Source organism: Enhydra lutris, unplaced genomic scaffold (genome assembly GCF_002288905.1).
Source record: "Enhydra lutris kenyoni isolate GAN:26980312 unplaced genomic scaffold, ASM228890v2 scaffoldscaffold6, whole genome shotgun sequence".
NCBI lineage: Eukaryota > Metazoa > Chordata > Mammalia > Carnivora > Mustelidae > Enhydra > Enhydra lutris.
Window position 1 is genome coordinate 15,707,221 of NW_019154090.1, and position 24,957 is coordinate 15,732,177.

The window sequence follows — 24,957 nt, forward strand, 5'->3', positions numbered from 1 at the left end:
GAAGGATGTCCCCCTTCTCACCAGTCTCCCACACTGTGCCTAGCCCAGCTGGTGCTTTAAAAATGCTCCTGGAATGACTGGGGGATTGCGTGTGAGTTTCCTTCAGCCTCTGGAGAGGTGGCTGTGGAGGAATTAGGACGGCTGAGGAAGGTAACAGTGGCAGGTGGAGAGGTTGGAGGTTGGGGTAGCAGAACAGGGAGAGGTCAGATGCCCCAATCCGACCCAGCCTTGAAGGGCTCTGTGTCTGGGGACTAGGGCAGTACTTGGAGAAAGAAGTATCCATCTGAAGGGGAAGGGAGCTATGTTGAAGCAAGGTCTCGTGTCGTCTCCAGACAGCTGTCCTTTGGGGCTGAAGAAGTAGGGGGCAAGTATGATGAAGGGGAAGGCAGTGGCTTCGGCAAGAGAAGAGTTGTCCAAGGCAGCAGAGGATTTCCCAGCTGGGGCCTCCCCAAGTCAGAGCCCCGTCATCCAGAGCAGGGGGTGGAGGGTAGCAACGGGCTATGGCCCAGAGCCCAAGTTCTTGGTCCCCTTGCCCTTTCCACTGCTGCCCTGAGACTGGCCTTGTTGTCATGGCTTCCTTCACTGTGAACAAGTGACCACCGGGGCTCTCTGAGGGGGCTGGGGGGCCGGCAGAGCCCCCGACCCCCAACGGCTTGCTAGATGACTTCCTGCTTGGTGATGGTCGGCTGGGGGATGGCGGAGGGGGGCTTGACGATGGTGGCGATCGCTCCCGGCAGGAGCTTGTAGGGCTCAGACCCCGAGCCACCTGGCGGTGAGGGCTGTGGAGTCTCAGGGGTGGCTGGAAGGACAGAGAGACAGACAGAGGCTACTGAGAATTTCAAGCTTTTGGGGAATAACCAGAGTCCTAGGAAGGTTCTTCCCCCTCTCTGAATTAGTTTTCTCCTCTAGAAAATGAGAGAATTAAACTAGACAATCTCTAAGGTTTCCTACAGCTCAAACCTTGAGTCCCTGATCTTGACGTCTAAGTCTGGTAAGGTCTGGAAGGCTATGGCTGGGCCAGTTGTGGCCAGAGGCTTCTGCCCAGGTTCTACCAACCCCCATCTCCTCCACCATTTAACATGGAGATCTGGGCTGCTTCTTCCAAACCAGGGCCCAGCTCTGACTCTCTTTAAGGACAGTGGGACACGTGACAGCAATATCCTTTCTTGGAGACAAAGAGGAGCAGCTGATGAGACCTACGTGTCTGGCCAACTAACTTCAAAAATACCATTTCTTTAATATTAGGAAGATGAATAATGGAAACTAACTGGCCTCACAGCATCGCCTATTTGAAAGTTAACTTTGACCATGACCCACTTGGCCAACTTTATTCAATGAACAAGTTTCCCAAAGAACAATCTCAATGAAACGCAATCGCATTTTGGTGGACCACCTCATCCCGACGATGATCTTACTTTTGAAGAACTTTCTCCAATGACAAACTCTCTCGTGTAAGATTTCACCTCAGGGGACCATCGAGACTAGTGGACATCCCCACCCAGTGAGGAGTCTCACCCAACGGTCTAATGGATACTCTTACCTAATTGGGCAGTACTTCAAGAACAATTTTACCTAATAGGCAACATCATAATGGAATTCTTATCCCAGTGGACATGTCCACCCAATGGATCCCTCATCCCAAGGACAGCTTCATTCAACAGCTTCATTCAACAATTACCTCACTGAATAAATGGCCTCAGTGAAAAAACAGCCTTAACGAATGAGTAATCGCACTCCTCATTCCATACCCTAGAGCACAGAGAACCGTAATATCCCAGTTCCCATCTTCTAGACCCACCCCTCTTGGCTCCCCTTTCTGGTCCCAACCTCATTCCTTGCTGAGTAGAGCTCAAGTTGCTCACCTGCCTGCGCCCTGGGTCGGGGCCACTCACACATCTGTCCATTGCTGAGGTGAGAGGGCATCGTGTTGGCAACAATGACGTTTGTGCCCATGTGTTCCTGCATCAGATGCGGGTGCAGGGGGTGGTGGGCGTGAGGTGCATCACTGGAGGACCCTGCAGGTAGAGAGGGGCTCAGTCAGGATGAGGGGGTCCAAGATAAAGACCACGGGCCTCGTGGTACACCTTCCTCAAGTGTGGCCAATCAACCCGTTCGCCCAGTATTGACAGTGCCTGTTGGCTACCGATTTCTGGGTGAGTAAACTGGGGCTTACCATTCCTATCTATAGGTCCTACGAGGTTCTTAAGAGGATCCAACAAACCAAAAGAACAAAAGTTAAAAGAAAGAAGGAGCATATAAGGAAGCTGTGAGTGTAGTCACTGAATAGGAACATAGTGGATTTAACCAATGGCTCTCAAGCTCCATGGCATGCCAAGTCCTTCCATTTGGTGCCAACTCACCTGTAGCCTTGTCCCCCCAACACCTCTGCTTCAGCCAAACTAATCTACTGATAGCACCTAAGTGCTCCCTGTACTTCCCTAGCTCTGCTTTTACGCATATATTTCCGAGAGAGATGCTTTCTCCACACCCCCCGATGTCCACCAGTCCAAATTCCAGCTCAGGTAATTCCACCTTTGGGAAGCTTCTCCTGATTCTCCACTCCCCAGTAGGAAATAAACCTCTCCTTCCTTCCTTGGAATTCCCATAGGAATCTATCTGCAACCCATCTTTTGGGAACATCTACTTTTCTGTCCATGAGCATTACAATTACAGCTATATTTTTCTCCTTTTTGAGGGCCTAGCAAAGTGTCTAGAACACAGTAACTGCTTCAAAAAAACATGTCAGAATGATAATACTATATAAGATACTGACCATGGCAGTGGTCACTGATGTGCCATGATGAGACTTGAGGGATGGCAAGAGTCCTCTAAATTGACAGCTATCAATTACTGAGCATCTAATATATGCCAGGTACTGTTCTACATACTTTTTCATGTCAAAATAACTGAATCCTCTCAACAGTCCTCTAAGGTGGGTTATCCCATTCCCATTCTACAGATGAGATTACAGGGCCTGGACAGATTAATTACTTTACCCAAGTTTATCTGGCAACAGAGCACAAGCTCCATCCTGATCCTCCCCTGCCTTTTTCAAAAGATTTTAGTTTTAAGTAATCTCTGCACCCAACCTGGGGCTCAAACTCACCACCCTGAGATCAAGATTCGCACACTCTTCTGACTGAGCCGGCCAGGCGCCCAAGTTCTGATCTTGATCTCAGCGACACTTAATTCACAATTCATAATTCACAGGGTCAAAGTGAGAATGAAATGAGTTCGTAGTTCTCAACTGGGAGAGATTTGGGGCCCTCTGGACACATTTGACAGTATCTGAAGACATTTTGGCTGTCACTCCTATAGGAGTACTATCAGAATCTTATGGGTAGAGGCCAGGGATGTGGCTAAACAGTGTACACAAGAGCCCCCACAAAAAAAGATTATCCAGTCCCAACTATGTGCCAAGGTGGCCCTTAGCCATACCATTGCCTGTGACCGTGTCGCCTCCCAAATCCTAACTAAGTTCAAGTGCCCTCACTTAGATCCCGACTCCTATCCTACCAGCCCACTTGACGAGGGCTATCGCTGCAAAATTCTCTCACCCACTACAGCTGTCCTGTCACTGATCCCCACTTCTTAGTCTCTATCACCACAGCCCCGAATTTCTGGAGCACCACGGAGCTGCTTCCACCCTGAGCTTTGAACTCATGCTCGAGCAACAGACTCAAACATGAAACTGCCTCCTGATAACACACCCCGCCCCGCGCATGTCTACGGTCATCTCGAGCTTCGCCGAAGTATAAATGGTCTCTTGGTTCGTCTCCACGGCCACCATCATCTCAGCCTCAACCTGTTTTCCCTCCATCTTCCTCATTTCAATAAGTTACTCCAGGAGCATCCCTGTCACTCAAAGCAAAAATGTGGGTTTCATCCTTGACTCTTCCCATCCCCTCACCCCCGCCCCGCCCACACTTCTGATCAATCAACAAATCCTACCTCCGCACTGATGGTCCAGTTTATCCAGTCACACCTTCGCCCCAGCCTCCACTGTCCTATCCCCACCTGGTGACAGTAACATTCTCAGGGGTCTCCTGCCTCTCCTGTGCTCCCCTGACATCATTCCCTTTCTACCTAACATTCAGAGTCGTTTGTTAAAAACAGTAGTCTGATTTGCACTCTTCTTACCCAAGCTGCAATGAAAAGGAAATCCAGATTTCTGACCATGACCTACAAGACCGTATGCTCACCATTTGGTGTCTGCACCTCACCGTCTTCATCTCAGGCAACCCCTCCCTCCCCCATCTCATGACCTTATTCTTTCTGGACCACACGGACATCCCCCACCTCAGGGCTTCTGCAGGAGTTACTCCTGCCTGGAACGCTTTTCTCTTGGCTTTTAAATGTTGGATTTTCTTTCATCCATTGGGTCTTAGCCAAAAAAGTCCCCGCTTTCGGAGAACAGGGAAGGAGGAGGTGGCGGAGCTGGGAGGTGAGCTAGGTGTGAGGCCCGATCTCTGGCCAGGGAGCCCCGCCCACCTCTCCGCCCCTCCTGGGCCTGGCACGGACCTCCCAGCAGCATCTCCTGCAGCAGGTTGTCGATCTTGGCCATGCCGAAGAGCTTGATGAACTGGATCTGCTCGATCATCTGCCAGGTGATGCTCTGCAGGGTGGGCAGGAGGAGCAGCAGCTCGCCGAAGCGGCCGCGAGAGTCGTACTGACGGTCGTTGATGTAGTCCTCCAGGCTCACCTGTACCTGCGAGCGCAGCCGCTTGATCTTGCCCGGGTCGCTCAGCCCCTTGGCATCTGCAACGGGAGGGCAGGGGTCGAGGGCCCAGCTGGAGCATCTGGAGAGCCAGGACCCAGATCTCCCCTGACTCCTGAGGCCCTGATGCGGGGGCAGGGGGAGGGCCCAGTGGCCCAAGGTCACTTGCAGCGTCCTTAGCAGTGCTGGGACCAGGATTCAGGGTCCTCAAGAACCAGGGTTCACTAGCACATTTATAGCTTCCTGGACGTGGGCAGAAAAGCATTTATGTCACATTTCCTGAGGTACAGAACTGGGAGATGGGGGGTTGCAGGGAACAGGTGGGTTGGACTCTAGAAGCATACCGAAGAGGGCACCTAACAACCTCCTCACTACACGTGGGGAAAACGAGGCAGGGAGCAGGGAAAGGACTTGGTCCAGGTCACACATCCAGCTTTTGGCAGATCCATGATGGGGACTTGGGGCTCTGGGTCACAGCTGAGGTCCCACTGACAAGGCCTCAGTACATGCTGCTTCCCTTAGAAGAGTCTCCCCACTTCCTTCCCCCCTTGCCTGTGTCATCCTGGGGTCTCAGGTTAGGCCTCACCTCCTCCAGGAAGCCTTCTTTGTTCCACCCTCCCAAGCCTGCTTTATGAGTGTCCATCGTGTCCCCCATTTCTGCGGTTCTTCTGTCACTACTGGCCGCACAGGATGCAACTGTGATTATGAGCTCTGGACGGGCAGGCATGTCCTGTTTGTCATTTTAAACCCAACACCTAGCACCATGCAAGTTCAATATTTGTTGAGTAGATAACTAGATAAGGGGATGGTTCGATGGATGGAGGGATGAGTGAATGAAAAAAAATCAAGAGATAAATTCTAGAGCCTAGACCTAGAAGAGGGTTCAAGTGATTGTCCAACAGTTAAACTCAACCTTTATGGCAATCATCCATTTATTTCCTCTTTTATAGACAAAGTGATTGGCAGAAAGAGAATTTCACCCATACTTCCAGTCCAGGGCTCACTCCACTGAGCCACATTTGTGCCTGCCTTCATTCAGTCAACAAACATTTATGGAGCATTCCCTCCACACCAGGCCCTATACTGGCTCACCTGCCCCTCTGAGCCAGGTTGCTGACCCTGACTCGGCATCAGTAATTCTCCCCATTTTCTTGAGCAACTACCATCTGCCCAACTCCATGCTGAGCACTGTGGTGGGTACAGCCTGGGCCAGGCTCTCAGGGCAACTAGAACCAGAACTCTTACTCTTTAAGAAATGGAAATGATGTGGGGCGCCTGGGTGGCTCAGTGGGTTAAAGCCTCTGCCTTCGGCTCAGGTCGTGATCCCGGGGTCCTGGGATCGAGCCCCGCATCGGGCTCTCTGCTCAGCGGGGAGCCTGCCTTCCTCCTCTCTCTCTGCCTACTTGTGATTTCTGTCTGTCAAATAAATAAATAAAATCTTTAAAAAAAAAAAAGAAATGGAAATGATGTGTGGTAGGTAAGAATACAGGCTTGAGAGCTATAGAGTCTGAAGTTCAAATCCAGATTCTGCCACTTCCTGGTGATGTGACCTTGGGCAAATTAATCAGTCTCCCTGTGTCTCAGTTTTTTTTATCTGCAAAATGGGGATAGTAACCATTCCTACCTCATCAGTACCGCATTATAAGTCATAAGTGACATAATCCACATAAAGTATTTAGAATAGTGTCCTAGTGAGGGTTCCACAAACTATGGTCATCTCCCTCTTCATTACTATTATTATTGGAGGTGATCTCCATGAAGTCTAGCACTAAGAGCAGTGCCCGGCGTGCAACAGGTGCCCTGTCACGTGTAAGGAGGGAGGGAAGAAAGCAAGGTCTTTGGAGTCCGGGAATCTTGATATTGTGAAATGAAATCAGGCTTTGCATAAAGACAAAGCTACAAAGTATTCTATAAAAATGCATGTGGAAAGTCAGTAGAGGGAATGGGGAAGAGGAAAGGCAAGGGCATATAAAGACAATTAGTAGCGACACTAAAATCACAGTGAAAATGTGGGAAGAAGATGGGAGCGGTGACAGAGGAAAGCAAAAGCCTCAACCAAGGCAGGAGGGAAAATATGACCGGAAATAGCTAAATCAAGAAAGAGACGGCTTAGCTTTTTTTTTTTTTTTTTTTTTTTTTTTTGAGCCAGAAGAAACAGTTAAAAGACTCAGAAATGGCTCCCCTGGGGAAATGGGCTTTCGCAGGGAAAGTGGGGTACATTTTAAGTAGGTGCAGATATTGTTTTGATCAACATTTTTGAGGGAAAGAAGAAAAGGTGAAAGGAAAGGAAAGAAGGAAGATAGGAGGTCAGAAAAGGAAGGAGAGAGGAGAGGACAGAAGCAAAAGGGGGAAAAGAACAGAACGAAGCCTCTGGGGTCCATGTGCCTCGTCAAGTCACGTCAACTCTCTGAATGCGGGTCTCTTCCTCATCTGTTAAAGAGCTCATGCAACAGCCTTAGCCGATTGCTGTACGGAAGAGTGAGGGTGTGAATGCAGGGTCCATAACCCAGTAAAAGAAGTCTGCTGGAGCTTCGGGGGTGGGTGGGGGGCGTGGACTGTACCTGGGTCAAAGAAGATGATGGCTTTGAGGCAGGCGTACTCATTGTCGTCGATCTGTAGCTCCTGGAAGGGCAGTACCAGCTCATCGAGGATGCGCATGGACACCCGACTCATCTCTGCCAGCTCCGGGCAGTGCCGAGGGACGATGTAGTCATTGCCTGGGTGGGTGGGAAGGAGAGGGGATGCGAATACCACCTTGGGGGTACCCTTCTCCCCAGCTTTGGACAGGCCTTGCCTTCCGCAGTTGCAATCCAACTGGTGCCCACGGGACAGGGCCCCATGGGGATTGTTATGCCCGTTTTACAGATGAGGAAATGGAGGCCCAGAGGAAAGGAAAGAGTTGCTTGAAGTCCCTGGAGTGGGTCTGGAGCCTGGCTTTCTAGGACCCTTTCACACCACCCGTCACATTCTCCGATATGACCCATTAGAGCAGCGACATTCAGGGTCCCCTTGGGAGGCACCAGTGCATCCAGGTGAAGGGCCCAGATTCTAGAATTAGACTGCCTGGGGTTGAAATCCAGTTCTACTGCTAACTAACCATATATATTTAGATAAATTACTTTCTGTGCCTCAGTTTTTTCCATCTGTAAAATGGGGATAAATAACAGAGCTTACCTCATAGGGTTGTTGTATTAAAGGAGTAATGTTTGCAAAGTACTCAGACTAGTATCTGGCCCGTAGTGTCATGTGTAAAAGCATTTAGAATAATACATAAACATGGCGTGGAAGCACAAGTGACACAGGCCAGCTGGTTGTGACATTCCTGGCGGCCTCCTGCTCCCGCTCCAGAAAGCACATCAGAGCGCATGGTCAATTCCATGCATAACCCCGACCATGCTCTAACTTTAATGCTGGAGAACTTCCATTCCTTGATTCCTTGATTCCACATTTCCTTCCTGAGTGGAGGATCCAGTTGGGAACACTGGGAAACAGACATTCTTGATCTTCCTCCCTCACCCCTGCATGCCACTTTGGAACTCTCCTGAGCCTGGATGCATTCCACCCCGGGCATGCCCTCCGCAGAGCCCCCGCTGGGGCAGGCAGCCTCCTTACCTAGAAGCAGAACGTCCTTGAACACCATGGATCGCTTGGTAGCTCCGAGCAGCAGGTGCTCACCAGCATGGGCTCTGAGCAGGGCCACCTGGAAAAGAGAAAGGACGATGTCTGGCAGCTGCACCCCTGGGAAGGTGTCTGTACCCCGGGAAGGTGCTCCTAGCCAACTCAGTGACCCTGAGCAAGTCGGCTTAATGCTTCCCTTGCCTTTACCTGCTATTGAATTAAACTATAAAATGGGCACCAGAAAACTTCTGCCTTCCTCCCATAACTGATAAAACCTGGAAAAGATTCAGCAGGAACATGGAAGGGGACAGAACATGCACTCAGAGCTGGGAGGTCAAATGATGGCTTTATCTTTGAACTGCTGCGTCCTTGGGTGAGGTAAGCTCCCTCTTCCCTCTGGGCCTCATTTCTGTGCCTGATGAAACTTAACACGTGTGTGTGTGTGTGTGTGTGTGTGTGTGTGTGTGTGTGTCTTCAGCGAGGTTCAATGCCTTTCGTCAGACTTTCAAGAGGGTCTAGGAGCCAGGAAGTTCTAAAACTGTGGATTCTGAATTACTACCCATGGGCCAACGGTAGAAGATTATGAAGAGTACTTCATAAAATGCAGATTCTTGGGCCCTACTCCCAGAGATTCTGAGGTTGTGTGCATAGGGGTGGGCCCAAGGATCTGCATTTAACAAACTCCCCGGCTGATTCTGATGTGCAGTTGTGTCTCGGGAAATCACTGCTCTGCAAGATTTCCAGGACACCTGCTCACTTGACATTGTAAGACTCTAGGGTTCTGAGAGTGAGTTCCAAGAGGTTGGACGTGGATGTTGGTTCCCAAGGCCAAGGTGTGAGCACTGGTCCTTGGCACGGGATGAGCTTGACATGTTCCTTCTCTGCAGAGAAGACAAAGCAGCTTTGGCAGCCTGAAGTCCAGGGCAGGGACCCAGCCAGGAGGACATTGTCTGTCCTTTCCGGGCCATCGGCTTTGGGGATGGCATAGGGCCCAAAGGATGGTGAACACAGCAGCTGGTAAAAGTAGTAGCCAGCTGGAGGCCTCAAGGATCTTGTCTGCAAGGTTGGGTTGGGGAATTCTGAAGCTTTTTTAGCAGGCTAGGCTAGGAAGTAAAAATGCTTCTGTTCATTCATTCAGTCATCAAAAGTTAAGTGCCTAGTAAGTGACAGGCACTTCGAAGGAAGGAAGGATGAGAGGGAGGGAGGGAGGGGAGTGAGAGTCATGTGATAAAGAGTAATGGGACAAGAGGGGCTACATTAGATGCAGAGATCAGAGAAGTCACTCTAAGGAGATGGCGTTGTCTAGGGCATGGAAGGCCGCTGGCACATAACATAATAAACATTCAATAAGTATTTATTTGAATGAAGAAAGGAAGGAATGGGTGTATGAATGAATGAATGAATGAATGGGCAAACTCGTGAACTCCCTCTCCAGATCTTGCAGCGACCTGCCTTTCTTCATCTGTCCTTCCAGGGTTCCATCCTGGGAGGATGACAAGAAGGAGGAGAATGGCATTTGCCTTGCAGATGAGGGGCCACTTCCCATGACCAGGACAAGGGAAGCCAATCACCAGTGACTGTGCAGGGCTTTTGTCACTGACCCCGCCCGGTGGCTCTCAAACCCAGGGGCAGAAGCCCCGGAAGGAACTCCTAGCCCCTGGCTGCCTTGCCCTGCAACCTGGTGCAGATCCCTTTCCCTCGCTAGAACTTGGCCCCTTTATTCGATGCTACCCAGCCTCCTAGGTGTCAATGGGTTGATGGCCAAAACAAATCAAGAAGTGAATAAACTTGGAAAGTGGTTCCTAGGGAAGTACTGATAGATCTGGGGTATCCTTTGGAGGACAGTGTCCCCCAATTCTCCCAGGTGTGTCCCAACTCTCTTGGGCAAGATGGGCTCCTTATACACCATGAATGGGGAGCTGGGAACCCTCCTGACATGGTGGCTATTCCTGGGGTGGGCAGGTGGCGTGGGGGGGTGTTAATGATTGTCCTGTGTTGCTGGCCACCCATCACTGCTCTCTAAGAATGCTCTGAGCCCCAGCCAGGGCAGTTTGGGTGGGAAATCGAGGTTAACAATTGCTCAGCTTGGGGGTATCTTATTGCCCTGCTGAGCCCCTGGGAAGGAACAGAAGGGATTAAACATTAATATAGACTCGCGAGCAGAGGGGACCAGGGCCAGCACACAAGGAACAGGGGAAAAGGCAGGGGCAGCTTGGCCAAGATCCCCGGCCTGTCATCCCTCCCAAAGCAGGGAGGGAACCACGAGACAGAGCATCCGACCCAGGCCCCAGTAGGAGGGTGAGAACCAGCCGAACCAGTGTTTCCACAGTGCGCCCCACCTTAGGATACTAACAGGTGTTCCAAGAGTCTGGGGCTTCAGGGAGTCTGAGAGCCCTGGGTCCCACCAAGATCAGCAGCTTCCTTGCCTGAAGGACTTCTCGGAAACCTTCACAGACTACACGCGTTGTCAGTATGTGGTGCAGATGTGCAGAACCGAGAAACAACGCACCAGGAGCTGATGTCTGGGGCACCATCCAAGCTTCCCTCCAAGCTGAGAAGCTGACCCAGTCTGACAGTCCCTCCAGACAGGAGACCCCTATGAGGTGCCTGGCCAGGAGCGATTGCTTGCAGTATCTAAGAAACTCATCTGTCCTCAGACGTGCACCCCGCTGCTCCAGCCTCTTCCCTGCCCCCACCCCCAGGACGGTGTTGGTATTCCAAAGAAGATACTCCGGGAAACAGAAAGCTCAATTAAACCATCTTGGTGGGATACAGGAATGAAAGTGATACTCAGGGAGGCCAGCTGTGGCCTGGGCCACGATGTTGGTGTTCCATTACATGAGTTAGGCCCTTCAAATGGTAATGTCCTTATTTTTTTTCTGAAGCCGATATTGTAATTCCCACTTTACAGATAAGAAAACTGAGACTCGGAGAGAGGGGGTCATTTGTCCCAGATCACACAGAGCACCAGTCTCTGAGCCGGGGCTCAAGCTCAGCTCTCAGGATCCCTGGCTCTGGGGCCCTGTCCGCATGCTCCTAGGAGAGCTGTCTGGTGCAGGAGTGCAGTGGCCAGGAGCCTGGACTTTGGAGCTTGCCTACCAAAGTACACCTGCGTGCACAGTGTTCTACTCCCGGCTGTGCTGGATACTAGCTGTGTAGCCTTGAGCAAGTCACTTAACCTCTCTGTGCCCCAACTGCATCACCTATAAGATGGGAATGCTAACAGTACCTAACTCATAGGGCTGCTGGATGGATCAAATGAGTTAAGGTATGTACACTTATTTAAACAGCTCTGGGCACACATGAGCACCATGTGTTTCATTAAAGACAATCAAACCAATCTAAGACTATATCCCAGGGGGGCCAGCAGGACCCACCTGCCCAGTGTCGCCATTGCCCCCAGAGTGTTGGTGCTCACCTGGTCGTCCAGAGGGAGCTCGCAGAAGGCAGGGATGTACTTGGCCCACTCAACGAGCACCAGCAGCTGCTCCTTCATGGACTCACACACATCAGCGATGCTGGCAATCTTTTTCGCTCGAATGTCTCCATTGATCCCAGAGACGGGGGAGGTGATCTGGGAGGAGTGAAGGACATGCTGGGGATGGTCAGGCCCTCCCTACAGTCTCTGCTCCCTGCACAGAGTGCCCCCCCGCCCAGACAGTTTCCGTGTCTGGAAAAGGGGAGATGGAATGTGGATGCCTTTCAGCTCAGGAGGGAGCTCGGGGGCAAAGGGAGAGAAGGAAGGATGCTGAAGAAGGCTGATATGAGGAAGGAGGCTCCCCCTGAGCCTCCACTGGTGGCCTGCCCCCACTTCCTCCTCTGCCAGCTCCTCGGAACTCCAAAGAACCCTTCAGCTCAGGGCAAAAATCATCATTCTCATCTGACAGGTGAAAGAACAACTCAGAGAGGTGTTGTGACTTGCCCAAGGTCACACAGCAAGGAATGGGCTGAGCCTGTTTGCTAATCTGTCTAATTGTCCAATAATCTGTTCTCTTAGGGCTAAACTGATCTCAGGCCCTCACTGAAAGTCGACTCTGTCTGGTCCGCGGAATACAGGCAAAAGGATGAACTAGAAAGTGCCACAGAGGGCCAGACCTGGGTCCCAGTGGTGTCTTTGCTACAGAACTGGCTCAGTTTCCCTTCTGTGATATTCCAGGGCCCTTGCTCCAGGGCCTGGCTGGGGAGGACATGGGTGGAGGCGAGACTCCTCTTTGGTATGGGGGATCACCAGGTGGGTTAAGAGGGTCATTCTGATACCTGCTGGGACAGGACCTCGGCCTGCAGCAAAGCGTTGATGGAGGGCAGGCTGCTGTCTTCATAACTTGACCGCCGAGTGCTGATCCGGTCCCGCTCATTTTGCACAGCTGTGAGGAGGCACAGAGAGGTAAGGTCAGGGGACAGGGATGGGGTGAAGGGGAGAGTGGTCCTGACTGCTGAGGAGCAGATGGGGTATGTGGGGAGAGAGTCTGACCCCAAAGGAGATACTGTAGGGCTGACTTGGAGTAAAGGAAACATGGTTGGAGGTGGAAGGAGGGGGGATCCGGGGGGCAGAGCCTGGAGTAGCATGCGGGAATGAGGGCCGATGATTCCAGCCCAGCCTGTGGAAGAACCTTCTAAGCACCAGAACTGCCCCCAACACAATGCGGTGTCGTGGGAGTGATCCCCTCGTCTCTGAGGGGATGCAACACAGTGATGCCTTGGCAGAGGGTTTGAGATGGGTCTTGCGTATTGATGATGGATCTATCTAGATGACAGATTTTTAATCCCTGATTTGGAAAAGGGTCCCTTTTATTCCAGATCAAAGTGTGTAAAACAAGGAAAATGAATGGCTTTGGGTGACATGGAGATGGCTCAGGGATTCCCGAACACCCAGACAGAAGGCCTGGAAAAGGGACTTGGAGGCCCCCCGCTGCCCTGACAGTCTTCTCCATCAGCAGGAGGCCAACCCACTCAGGGACAGTACAGAAAACCCCCGGCTCCCTCCTGCCCCACCGCGGACTCTCCTCCAGGAACTCAGAGCCCCGGGCCTCCATCTACTGGGCCCCCACACCTCCCTGCATCTCCCTATCCATGTCAGTCCTGGCCTAAGACATGAGACAGACCTTCTGTGGCTCTGGCCTCATCCCTTGGAGTCCAAGGGCCCCCACCTTGGAACGAGGCTTTGCTGAGGCTGGCAGGAGGGAGGGCAAGACAGCTGGAGACCGGGGTGCCTTCCAAGTCTGGAACTTGCCACTCACTCTCTGTGTGCTGGTACAGATCACATCCTCCCTCAGGCACCTCAGTTTCCCCATCTATAAGCTTGCCCATCGCTCCTCCTCTCACAGGCCCACATGCCATCCAGAACCCCCAGGTCCGGGCTGGGCCCTGCTGCCTCTTCCTAGGAGCAGCTCAGGCTCAGGTCTCTTTGCTTCCGGCCTTACCCTGACCGTCTGGGCACCTGTCCGAGTCAACGGGATCTGCTATGACCCAACTCAGTCCCATCCCCACACTGCTCAAAACCGGTGACTCCCCATCTCACGCGGACTGAACCCCTCATGACGGCCCTTCGTCTCTAACCCCACACTGCCTGCCAAGCCGCCACTGCCCCACGGCCTGGGATTCTGCCTCCCCACAGCTTCGCTGCTGCTTTGCTTGGTGCCTGGCTCCGTGCACATGTCACCTTCTCAGAGACACCCACTTTGACCACCCTGCTGGCATGGAGCTCCCTCCCTCAGGCTCTGCCCTTCATTTCTCCTGCTTCCCTTCTCTTTGGGGGCCCTTCCTATACAATCTCTTGATCATTCCCTTACTCTCTGTCTCTCGATGGGAAGGAAAGCTCCAGAAAGCTAGAACTCTGTTGCTGTTCACGGCGGTAGCCCCAGTGACTAGCATGGGGCTTGGCGCACAGTAGGTGCCCAAGAAATGTTGATTGAGCGAGTGAAGGAAGCTCTGATTTCTCAATGGAACGTCCATGGCCGCCATTCAACTTTCTCTTGATTTCACACACGGCTGAAATCAGAGAATGAAAGCCAGACGGCATAGACCAAGCCCCGGCATGAGTGGGATAGGAGACCGGTCCCCAGGTCAGAAATCTCTCCTGACACCCACCACCCCGGCCAGAGCCAGCCCCTGGGGCCACTCCCCTGCACACGTGGCGGCCCTGCCCGAGGACACCCCTCCCAGCCTCAGCCGCCAGCGCCAGCCCGCACCCACCAGGGCGCCGATGGGAGGCGGGCCCAATAAAAGGGCTGCTGTCAGCAGCTGCGGATTGGGCTCCCCAAGGTTAGCCCGTGTTATCAGTACCCAGCGCGAGCTCAGTCACGGAATGATGTTTTCCAAATGTTTGCTCAGTATTAGCAGGGTCGGGGACCTAATGTAACTCCTATTGAATATTAACCGACCTGGCCAGAGGAAGAGAGGAGGATGAGCCTGTCTTCCCAGAGAACCCCTGGACGGGGCCTATGGGGGGCTGGGCCAGGGTTCTGAGGAAGGGCCCATCAAAACGCCCCATGGCCCACCACCAGCCTGTACCTCCTGCACCCCCGGCCTGGCTTCCTGGGTGGGCTTCTGTCTAGGGGCTGGGCACTCATCCTGGGTCTGCCAGCTGAGCCTCAGTAGCCGTTGTCTCAGGTTATAGGACAGAATTCAAGACCTGCTGTTGGGCCCACAGACCCCCAGTTTTCTCCCCAGAGTCTTTGCCCCTTCAGGGAACCCACTTTTGGCCACCATGGAACATGCTCTGGCCAAGGCTCACAGGCCTGTGGGATTAGGAGCCCTTCCCTGTTCTCTAGGGAAGTTTCTAGATCAGAGATAATGCCCCCAGGCCAAGCCCTCCCAGTCTCAGTTCAGGGAGCCTGGTGTGTGCCCAGCTCAGGGGAACCTGCCTCCACCCAATCACGTCGCCTGCCTGGCTTGAATTTCCCCATCTGTAAAGCAGGGAGGGGGTCGGTTTGGTGACCGCGCCTCCACCTGGCCAGTCCATCAATTCTTTTGGCAGTGCAGGCCTTCCTGTGGTCAGGGACCACTCCTGGGTTTCAATTCCTGAATCTTAAAGCTATCAGAGAAGAGAAATGAAAACTTGTCCCAACCCTCCTGATCACGGAGGCTTTGGCCAAGAATCTCTCTGGGCTTTGGGCACATCCCACCAGCTGGATGAGGGGTGTCGCGACGACAAGACTTCGGTAGAATGGGTAATACTTTTTCCTCCTGGAGCTTGACCGCCATGAGGACCAAACACCATGCCCCCCAGGCCTATTCTTGAAGCAACCACACGACTGTCAATGTCACCATGTTCCAGTTAACCGAGACACACAAAGAGCACCAACACTGACTAGCTCGCTCACTTGCCATCAGCCCAGGCTCCCATCCTCCTGGCAGAAAGCCTCCTTCCCTGAGCTGAGAAGCCGGGGCTATTTTCAAGGCTAGCTAAGGCAGAATGGCCTGGGGATGTCCCTCTCCCTCCAGGAGCCAGGACACGGGACTGCTCCCTCCTTGGCAGCTCATACAGGGGACCAGGGAACAAACACACATGCCCCACCAGGGGGACAGGCAGATCAGTGAGTGGGTGGCTGGACTCCCAGAGCTGGAAGGCATCGTTATCGCCACTCATTTTACAGATGGGAAAACCAGAGTCAGAAGAAATATTTCTCAAGTGACACATGAGTGATTCTGGATGTTTAGCAAGACATGTAAGAGACCACAGGCAGGCACCAGGCCCTGTGCAGCCTAGGAAGGCTACCAATCCTTTTCCTTCCTGCCTGTCACAAGGCCTGAAATTTTACCATGAGAGCTTCATGCTCTCGAACCTGACACCTTAGGCTATGGGGGAACAAAGCCCCCAGCTGTGAAAACCACAGAGCGTGAGGCCCCTAGACCGTACGCTCAGTTTTTTCCTTGTCTCCTGCTGCCCGTGCGCAGGTTCTAGTCCTGTTTCTCACATTCCTCATTCCACAAAGTGGAGATGAGGAGGAGGAGAGGGACTTGGAGGAGAGGGACTCAACCCCACTGAAGACTAGGAAGTTGGGGGGTGAAGGGGGTTGCCCTTTGAAAAGGCCCCTCCCCCACCGGAACCCCCCTCACCCTAAGAGCTGGGTGCTACCATTGTGGAGTCGCAGCAGGAAGGGGCCTTGGAGCCAACCCAGTGCCTCACAGGGGTCAGCAGGTCCAAGTTCCCAATAGGACTCAGGAGCTCAAAGCAAGACCAGAGAGACCAGAGACCCTCCTTCACAGGCAGCTCGGGCAGGCTGGTCCCAGGCTCCTGCCCTGGGCTGGGTGTGTGTACAGGGCTAGGCCACGGGCCCGGCTGGTGCGCCACAGCTGCGGGTGAGGAGTGAGGGTCTGGTGCCCGAGCTGGGGAAGGTGAGCAGAGAGGAGCAGGAAATGAAGTAGTTAAAGGATTTCTGCTTCCTGAGCTCGGGCTGTCCCTGAGATCTGGAGGTCATAAAGGAGGTGGCATCAGGTATCACCAGGCAGAACCCAACTCTAGTCTGAAGCATTGGGTGCAAAGCTGTGGGGCCTCAGGCAAGTTTTGGACCTGTTCTGGTCCTCAGTCCCCACATCCAGGAAAAGGGGGAGTGACAATGGTACCAGCCACATAGGGTGCCACGTCACTCGTAGAAAAGCCCAGCCTGGTGCCTGGCATCTCCTGGTTACAGGAGGCCTGGAGAGAACTTTTTTTTTTTTTAATTTTATTTATTTATTTTGACAGAGAGAGATCACAAATAGGCAGAGAGGCAGGCAGAGAGAGAGGAGGAAGCAGGCTCCCCACTGAGCAGAGAGCCTGATGTGGGGCCTGATCCCAGGACCCTAAGACCATGATCCCAGCCGAAGGTAGAGGCTTTAACCCACGGAGCCACCCAGGAGCCCCGAACTTTTTATAAACTTTATAAACGTGCTCCTTGCCTCCACCCAGGGCAAGCCTGACGCCTCGTTCCTGCTCTGCAGAATGTGAAAGCCTGGGGTCACCAGACACTGAGAGTGAAGACTAAGGAACAGGGGCACTGCCCTTGGGGCAGGAAGCTCAGGAAGAGAAACCCCCTTCCCCACTACTGTCCACATTTGCTGAGTCTAGGTGGCAGGCACACAGACATTCTCTGCTCTCTTCCTGTTTGCAATAGTGTATGAAGAGAAAACACCTGACTGGGCTGCCCATGGCCATGGCTGTGGGGCAGATAGGGGTGGCGAGGGCTGGGAACCAGAGTAGCCAGGAGTGAGAGCTTATCTCTTTCTCAAGACCAAGCCCAGTCCCGCCCTGTGGCCAGATTGCCAGGCCCTCCCTCCTCTCAGCCATTTGCCACTTACCCCAGGGGCCTGTCACCCAGTCATAAAGGGTGGCCATACTTGTACCCGCCTATCCCGGAGTGGGTGCAGGTGGGGCTGTGGGGGTGGGGATGAGGGTGGAGGTGGGGGGAGGGGGAGGGCCGAGGCTCACCTTCCTTCTTCATGCCAGCCCGGAAGCACTTCTTGAGCCTGCAGTAACGACACTGGTTCCTCTTGTCTTTGTCCACCACACACTGCCGACTGAACCTGGGGAGAAGCTTGGAGGGTTGGATGCGGCAGGGACAGCCCTCCCGTCCCCGGCCGAGCTACAGCGTTGGCCAACCTGGCCTTGACTCCCAGCCTCCCTGCCTTCATCATGGGAGTCATGCTAACCATGAGTCAGGCCCCGGGACTCTCGAAGAAGCCCGCCCTGTCCTGCTGAGGTTCGGAGAGGTGACACGTAGCCCGGGATCACTCAGCCTGATGGTAGAACTGAGCTGGAAACTCTAGCCCTTCAATGACCAGGGCACTGCACTCTCTACCACGTTCTAGGAAAGTCCAGAGCTACGGCAGACTCCTGCTTATGGCTCAGAGTCAATACCTTGTTGGCCAAGTGACTCTCTGGAAGGGGCTGTACACAGAGGCAGTGCCCCACGGTGACCAAGGGTGGAGACCTGAGTGTCAACAGGGGCTCTGCCACTGATTCAAGCTGGATGACCTTGGACAGATTCCTGGCCCTCCCCAAGCCACAGCTTCCTCATCTATAAAATGGGAAGAATCATAGCAACCATGTCAGAGGCGTGTTGACAGACGGAAATGAGAAGATATGTGGATGGGACCCGCAGTGCGTCTGCAAACGGCAACTCCTCGTAGCCAAATCCTATTTATTTATTTACTTATTTATTTATATTTTATTTATTTAACAGAGAAAGAATACAAGCAGGGCAGTGGGAGAGAGAGAAGCAGACTCCCCGCTGAGCAGGGAGCCCGATGCAGGGCTCTATCCCAGGACCCTGGGATCATGACCTGAGCAGAAGGAGCCACTTAACCGACTGAGCCACCCAGGCACCATAATAATGCTATTATTTTATTATTGTTGTTACTCCCAATGGGAGGTGTGGGGTAGGTAGAAAGGCCTGGGGCCAATCCCCTATTTGTCCCAGGAAAAGCACCAGGTTGTGGGATGGGCCCCACCCTCTGAGGCTTCAGAAGCAGCTTGGTCCCAAACCTCATGGATCCTCATTTGCTAAGCGGGAAAATAACGATGGGCTTGTAGGGCCAGTTAAGTACATACAAAGACTCAATATGTCTGGCATATAGTAAGTGCTCAGTAAAGGGCAGCTGGTAGCTTTATGATCAGTGAATGAGGTTCCTAGATGCATGTTCCCATCTGGATCCCTGAGGCCTAAGAAACCAGAGGAAGCTTTAAGGCCTCAGAAGGCAGACGTTTCTGGGACCTAGTGAGGGGGCAGGCAGACTCTGGGGAACATCAGCAGCCCAAGTGTACCCACTTCCCAGCTAGAGAAATCAAGGCTCCAAGCAGGGGCTCCTCACCTGCAGGAGTACATGTGGTTCTTTCTCACGCTCCTCCGGAAGAAGCCCTTGCAACCGTCACAGCTTGAGGCACCGTAGTGCTTCCCTGTGGCCCGGTCCCCACAGATGGCACACAAGGCACTGACGCCCAGGCTGTTGGGTGCATTGAGGTTGGCACCTTCTGATGGGGATGTGTCTGCACCAGAGGAGACAAGAGTGAGGACTCAGGAGATGCCCTGCTCCCCTGGTGGCTTGGCTACAGAAACCAATATGAGCATTATGGGGATCTCTCCACCCCAACCCCCGCCCCAGGCCTGCAGCCTCATCCGGACCTGGGTGCTGTTCCCATTCCCTCAATGACCTTGGGCAAGTCCCTCGGCATTTTGGAACTCCTGTTTTGCATCTGTTACTTTGGGATGGTTGTGACAATGAGTTCACAGAGTCATCTGTGAGGGTCTGCTACTCTACGGTGCAGACTGCTAGGCCCAGTTTTCTCTGGGAAGTAATGAAAACCTGATCACCCCCTACGATGCCTCTGACCCTTACAGACCCGACTGACTGGGCAGAGGGGACTGTGGAAGGGACAGTACGCCCCCGGCATTTGCTCAGGTCCTGTCCCTCATTTCTCAGTGTATCCAGAGGCCTCACAAACTCTCCCAGGGAACAGGAAGACATGCACCAAGGACAGCGGCCCATCTGTCCTCCTGGGAGGGTCAGGGCAAGGTTCTGGGCATCTTTTAAATACCACCTGTGTCAGAGGTGAAAGCTACTGCATCTATATAAGTCTGAGAGGGGAGATAAGAAACAGGTAGCAAAGATCTTGGACAGAGTGCTTGGGGTCCTTGGGTGCTAGTGCTGATGTCGCCACTAACAGACCTGTGACCTTGGGCAAGTCCCTTTACCTCTCTTCGAGTCCCCCTGGGCCTCAGTATCCCTAACTGTAAAAGGCAGGGGTTCAACTGTTCTGGTTTGCAATTTTTTTTTTTAATTTCAGCAGCAGAACCCTCTTTGTGTAAGTAGGCCTTCCATCAAGGCTAGACCTCTTGGAGAAGATGATAGATGCCATGGACCATCTCCCCAGAAAAATGCACACATATGCATACCACACAGTCACATGCAGATGGGTTTTTGTGGATACCCCAAATCTGACCTTGAATTCCTGGGAACACCGCACTGAGAACCAGAGGGGACATTGTGCTACAGTTAAGGGCACACATGCTACAGCCCTTCTGCCAAGCTTCAGTCTGAGCTGGCCTACTTCTTAGCCAGGTGATGTGGGCTGCATGGGTTCACCCCTCCATGTCTTTGTTTCCTTGCATGGGAAACAGGATGCATAATTATCCCCTAAGACTGTAGGGGGATTCAGTGGGTCGATGTAGGTGACATGCTCGGTACATAAAAAGCACCATATCAGGATTCGTGAAGGGAAAGCTTTCCTGCAGAATCAAATTCCCGGAGCAGAGGACGTCCAGCCTTCATGCGTAAGTGGACCCTGCCATGTCTCATCTCTGCCATCATCCAGTGGACATCTCCTAGGTTCCTGAGGTGCCCAGAGCTCAGCCTCCTCCACTTGGTGAATTATTCCCGGAGATGGGGATAATTGTTAAGCCATGTTGGTGCCCTTTCTCCCTCAGCCTCACTTCCCTCAACCCCTGGGGAGGTTATGACCCCACAACTCCTGGCTGTTCAGGGAGCTCAGGGGGCGGGGGTTCCTCCACCCTGTGCAGAAGGGGCTGGGTGCTATTGAGTGCATCATCTCACCGCTGCCTTCGGCAGACAGGCCCCATTCTCTGGGTGAGAACACTGAGGCTCGGGGAGGACCTGTGACCTGCCCAGGGTCGTCCCACTCCTGCTAAGTGGAGGAGCCCGATTTACAGTCCAGGTGTGCTGGACGACTCTGGCCCGGGCTGCCCTTGCTGGGATGTCTGTGGGGGCCTCTGGTAAGCAAAGTCCCTGCTGTTGCTGGAGCTTCCAAATCAGGGGTGGGAGACAGATGGGGAGATCTCCATGGAGCGCTGGAACCCCCAGCTCAGCAGGAATGTAAAATGTGATGCCAACACTCACACCCTTTCCAAGGCCAGTGGGGAACACAGACCTTCTGACGGATGCCCAGTGCTCTTGAGACGACTCATGGTGGGTGAGGCCCAGCTACCAAGGCCGGGCACCACGTGCCTCATCTTACCGAATCCTCTGGTTAGCACAGGAGGCAGGTGCTAGTCTGTACTCCATTTGACAGATGAGGAAACAGAAGCTCAGAAAGGAGGCCAGCCTGCAGAGTTCTCATAGGCAGGAAGGGTCTACGCCAGACTTTGAGCCCAGATCTTTCTGGCCCCTGAGCCCGAGGCTGTGCTACTGAAGGGACACCCAGGGGTGGCCTCCACCTAGGGCACACGTGACTTAGGGAGGTGCAGGCTCTGAAGGGGTGACAGGGCTGGCCCTAGGGAGTAGTCTAGGGCTAGGCAGTGGCCAGGAGTGTGACAGCACATAATGTCCCCACGGGGTCACACGACACCCTGCCTGGTGCAGAAGCTTCTTGCTCACCATTTGCTGTGATTTTCGCTGCAACTCCCTTCCACGGATGCTCCGCAGAGCTGGCCGGCCAGCAGGCCTGAGGTGATTAAACCCATTTTGCAGAAGACGGAGAGGCCAAACTAGGGGATATGACGTGCCCAAGGTCGCACAGTGAGCAGATGGCAGGAACAGGTGAGCAGCTGGTGAGGCTGACCACGGGCAATGCAGTCACATCTTTCTGACTAAGCCAAACTGACCACAAGCATTACAGACCCTGGCTGAAGCCACAGAGCCACGGAAGGAGGGCAGGGAGCACGCTGGCCTTGGTCCCCTGCCACACACCTTATTTGAGGCTGGCTTAGGGTCTTTCCCCTCTAGAAGCTTCCTGGCTTCCAGGCTTCCTCTCTCCCCCTACCTTCTTGGGGAGGAGAACCTCTCAACCCAGTTTCAGATGTACTCTTGGTGATGTGCAAGCAAATCTATAAACCCGGGGAGTGACACAATGCAGGCCACGACACCAGCTCAGAGAGAAAGGGACGTGCGGCTCAGGGGACTCTCCTTTGGCAAATGTCAGGACCGACCCCCTGCCTATCCTGTCTCCATAACGGAGGTTACGAGAGAGTACGGATCACCCCCCCCCACCCCGTCCAGGAACGTGCACTAGGACAGGAGCAGGGACATACCGGGGCACAAGACAGAATGCCCGCAGAGGACATACGTCCAGAAAGCACAGGGCACCCAGCCTGTGCACGAACTTCCACAGATACATGGACACACACTCACTGCTGCTTCTGGACAGAAGCAAGACAAGCACACACACCTCTCAAGACACCAGCAAACACACGCAGTGATCGAATACAAATGGAAACCAAAGAACTGGCACATACAGACAAACTAACGCAAATATGCAAAAGGGTTCCCGGAGGCACACACACTTTGCCAACATGGTTCTCCCCCACACACAGGTGTGCAGAAACTCGCGCGTGCACACCCAGGTGAGGCCACAAGCACACCACAGCTCACACTGCTGACCAGCATCTCATTGAACAAAACTTCCCTAAGAACTCTAATTTTTTCTAAGTGGGGCGTTCACCCCAGGAAAGTCCCAAAGACACCCCATGGGGCCTCTCCATCCAGCATCTCCAGGGACAGAGCATACCTTTCTATCTCTCTGGACCTAAGCCCAGAGGGTGCAGGAAGGGGCCTAGTCAGGCCCAACTATGGCAGCTGGGCGCCAAGGGGGAGGTCACCATCATGTCGCCGCTCCCAGTGACGCACTGAGCAGAGACAGCCTTGAGGTAACAGGGAGCACAAGGGCGAGACAAGAATACCTGGGATCTACTTTTGCTGGAGACCTGCCCACGCGGGCCTCCCCTCACCCAGAATGCCTCTGGTCGCTGTACCTGGGCACACCTGTTTCACCTGGCGACACCTGTCCAGACCTCCAGGCCCGACATGCCGTTTTCTATCATTCTCCTCCCAGAGCAGCACTGAGCGCCCCAGGCCTGCTCCCGAGCCGCACACCTGGGCACACCTGCACCCACCTACCATTGCCCATGGTCAACACTTGCACATTCTCGAACTCGAGGGTGGTGTAGGCGGGATCCAGCGCGGCGCTGTAGTCAGCCATGTCCATGTCCACGAGGGTTTTGGAGAGGCGCATTCTCCCCTTCCACCCCTCAGCCACTCGCCCTGCCCAGGATGCCCACCCCGAAGGCTCGAAGGCTCCAGGCAGAGCCCCGGCCCCGGCCCTCTGCCCTCCCACCGCCTCCTCCCAGGGGCCCCCTCTGCCTTCCTGCGTTTCAAACCTTCCTCTGGGAGGATCTGCCCGGAGTCTTGGCCTAGCCCCTGCGAAGGGGTGGAGGCTCTGCCGGGGAGGGGTGGGGGTTAATGGTTAATCAGCTCCCCCACTGGTGGGTAGGCTGGGCGGGGCGGCAGGGATTTGGCTGTTTATTGGTTTCTGGTGGACACCCAGGTGCCATTACAACAGTTGGGGCCCTAACCCCCCGATACTCGGTTACGGATTTCTGTAGGACGGACACACTAACTCGCCAGCATTCATCAGACCCCTGACTCAGCCACCCGCTCCCCCAAGCCATTATCGCCTAAAGTCAGGCATTCTAGATGATAGGCCAAGACACTGACAGCACCCCCTCCAAGATGCCCTGATTCAGTAACTTCCCAAATCATTGACTTCTACCCTCAATGCTCTGGAGGAGATAAAGCTACCTCATGGCACAGAAATAAAGACCCAAATCCCAGGCCCCAGACACCAATCTTTGGATCCTCCTCCTGGCAACCCCCCTCCTATGGCCCATCTCCCTGGGAAGGAGCATGGACTCACCTGGGGTTCTCCTTTCCTGATTCCCGTGACCCCCCTGTGGCTACCACCAGCCCCCGCAGCAGCCAGCAGCTCAGCACTGCCCCCCCCACTCTCTCCCAATGTCCTCACCTCCTCCTACTTATTTCCCCACCCCCTCAACAGCCGGAGGCGAGGCCTGCAGCCCCACAGACCTGGATTACACTCAGGCGCCTACCCCCTACCAGTCATGACTTTGGGTAAATGATTCTCCTCCTGGAGCCTCAGTTTCCTCCTCTGTAAAAGGCATAATTGACCTCGGAGGGTGGCCTGAGTGTTAAACGAGACGGTATCAGGCAGGTCCTATCAAGGGTCCATCCCTCCTCCCCCCCACCAGCCCATTTCCATCTCCCTCTTCTCTCCACCCACAGCCTCCTACAAAGGGGCCTTCGTGGGTCTGTCACCTGAGCAGTCGCAGAGGGCCCAATACTTCAGTCCCTGTGTTTGGCTTAATGCTCTGCTGTTGCTGAGATCCCTAATGATTTCTGAACAAGGTGCCCTGCCAAGATTCGACAGCGGGTCCTCCGGCCTTCTGCGGGCCGCCTTCCCCCTTTTCCCGTCATGCCTTCCAACCCCACGGGCCCTCGACACCAAGAGCTCCCCGCATAGCCTGGGAGGGGAGGTCACAATGCAGGAGGCAGATAGCGCTGACAAGGGCAGAAGGGCCTAGACTTGGGAGCCTGGGAGCCTGTCCTCCTCGGGCAGCTGGAGCAAGCATGGGTGAAGGAGTGACTGCCGATGCGCACACGGCAAGGGGGTGAGTTAGTGATGGAGTGAATCAAGGAATGAGTGGGTGAATTAGTGAAAGCGTGTGTGAACCAGTGAAGGAGCAAACAGGTGGGGGAGGGGTTCTGTGCAGGCAAATCAGTGGGCGCGGGGGTGTGAGTGTGAGGGTGGGCAGCGGCAGCCTCCTCGTTCTCCCGATTATTAGAAGCCCCATCTCCGGACTGTGTAGCCTTGTTCTTCCCCTGTCCATCGTCCC

The 24,957-nt window shown here is 53.8% G+C and overlaps 1 protein-coding gene across 4 annotated transcripts; it reads right to left on the reverse strand.

The window, feature by feature from the left end:
* Positions 1 to 583: 583 nt before the first annotated feature.
* On the reverse strand, positions 584 to 23,373 carry LOC111141652 (hepatocyte nuclear factor 4 alpha). 4 transcript variants are annotated; one of them, XM_022494371.1, is made up of 12 exons: positions 23,165 to 23,279; positions 21,002 to 21,030; positions 19,946 to 20,001; positions 19,127 to 19,303; positions 17,745 to 17,839; positions 12,593 to 12,699; positions 11,754 to 11,909; positions 8,330 to 8,417; positions 7,279 to 7,434; positions 4,522 to 4,758; positions 1,863 to 2,015; positions 584 to 799 (listed from the first exon to the last, which is right to left on the reverse strand). In XM_022494371.1, the coding sequence occupies exons 1-12, from the start codon at positions 23,277 to 23,279 to the stop codon at positions 657 to 659; spliced, it is 1,512 nt and encodes a 503-aa protein (XP_022350079.1). In that variant the 3' UTR covers positions 584 to 656. The 4 variants fall into 4 exon arrangements, with proteins under 4 accessions (XP_022350079.1, XP_022350082.1, XP_022350083.1 ...); XM_022494374.1 differs by lacking the exons at positions 19,946 to 20,001; positions 21,002 to 21,030 and having other exon boundaries at positions 19,127 to 19,301; positions 23,165 to 23,373; XM_022494375.1 differs by lacking the exons at positions 19,946 to 20,001; positions 21,002 to 21,030 and having other exon boundaries at positions 657 to 799; positions 1,893 to 2,015; positions 19,127 to 19,301.
* Between the last annotated feature and the right edge of the window lie 1,584 nt (positions 23,374 to 24,957).

Excerpts from the sequence above, each read along its gene's own strand:
- LOC111141652 (XM_022494371.1), bottom strand. The coding sequence starts at position 23,279 with ATGCGCCTCTCCAAAACCCTCGTGGACATGGACATGGCTGACTACAGC. Across the intron at positions 19,304-19,945 it reads ATCAGCACTAGCACCCAAGG|AGACACATCCCCATCAGAAG; the intron begins ACCCCAAGCACT and ends CTCCTCTGGTGC. Across the intron at positions 17,840-19,126 it reads AACCACATGTACTCCTGCAG|GTTCAGTCGGCAGTGTGTGG; the intron begins GTGAGGAGCCCC and ends GCTTCTCCCCAG.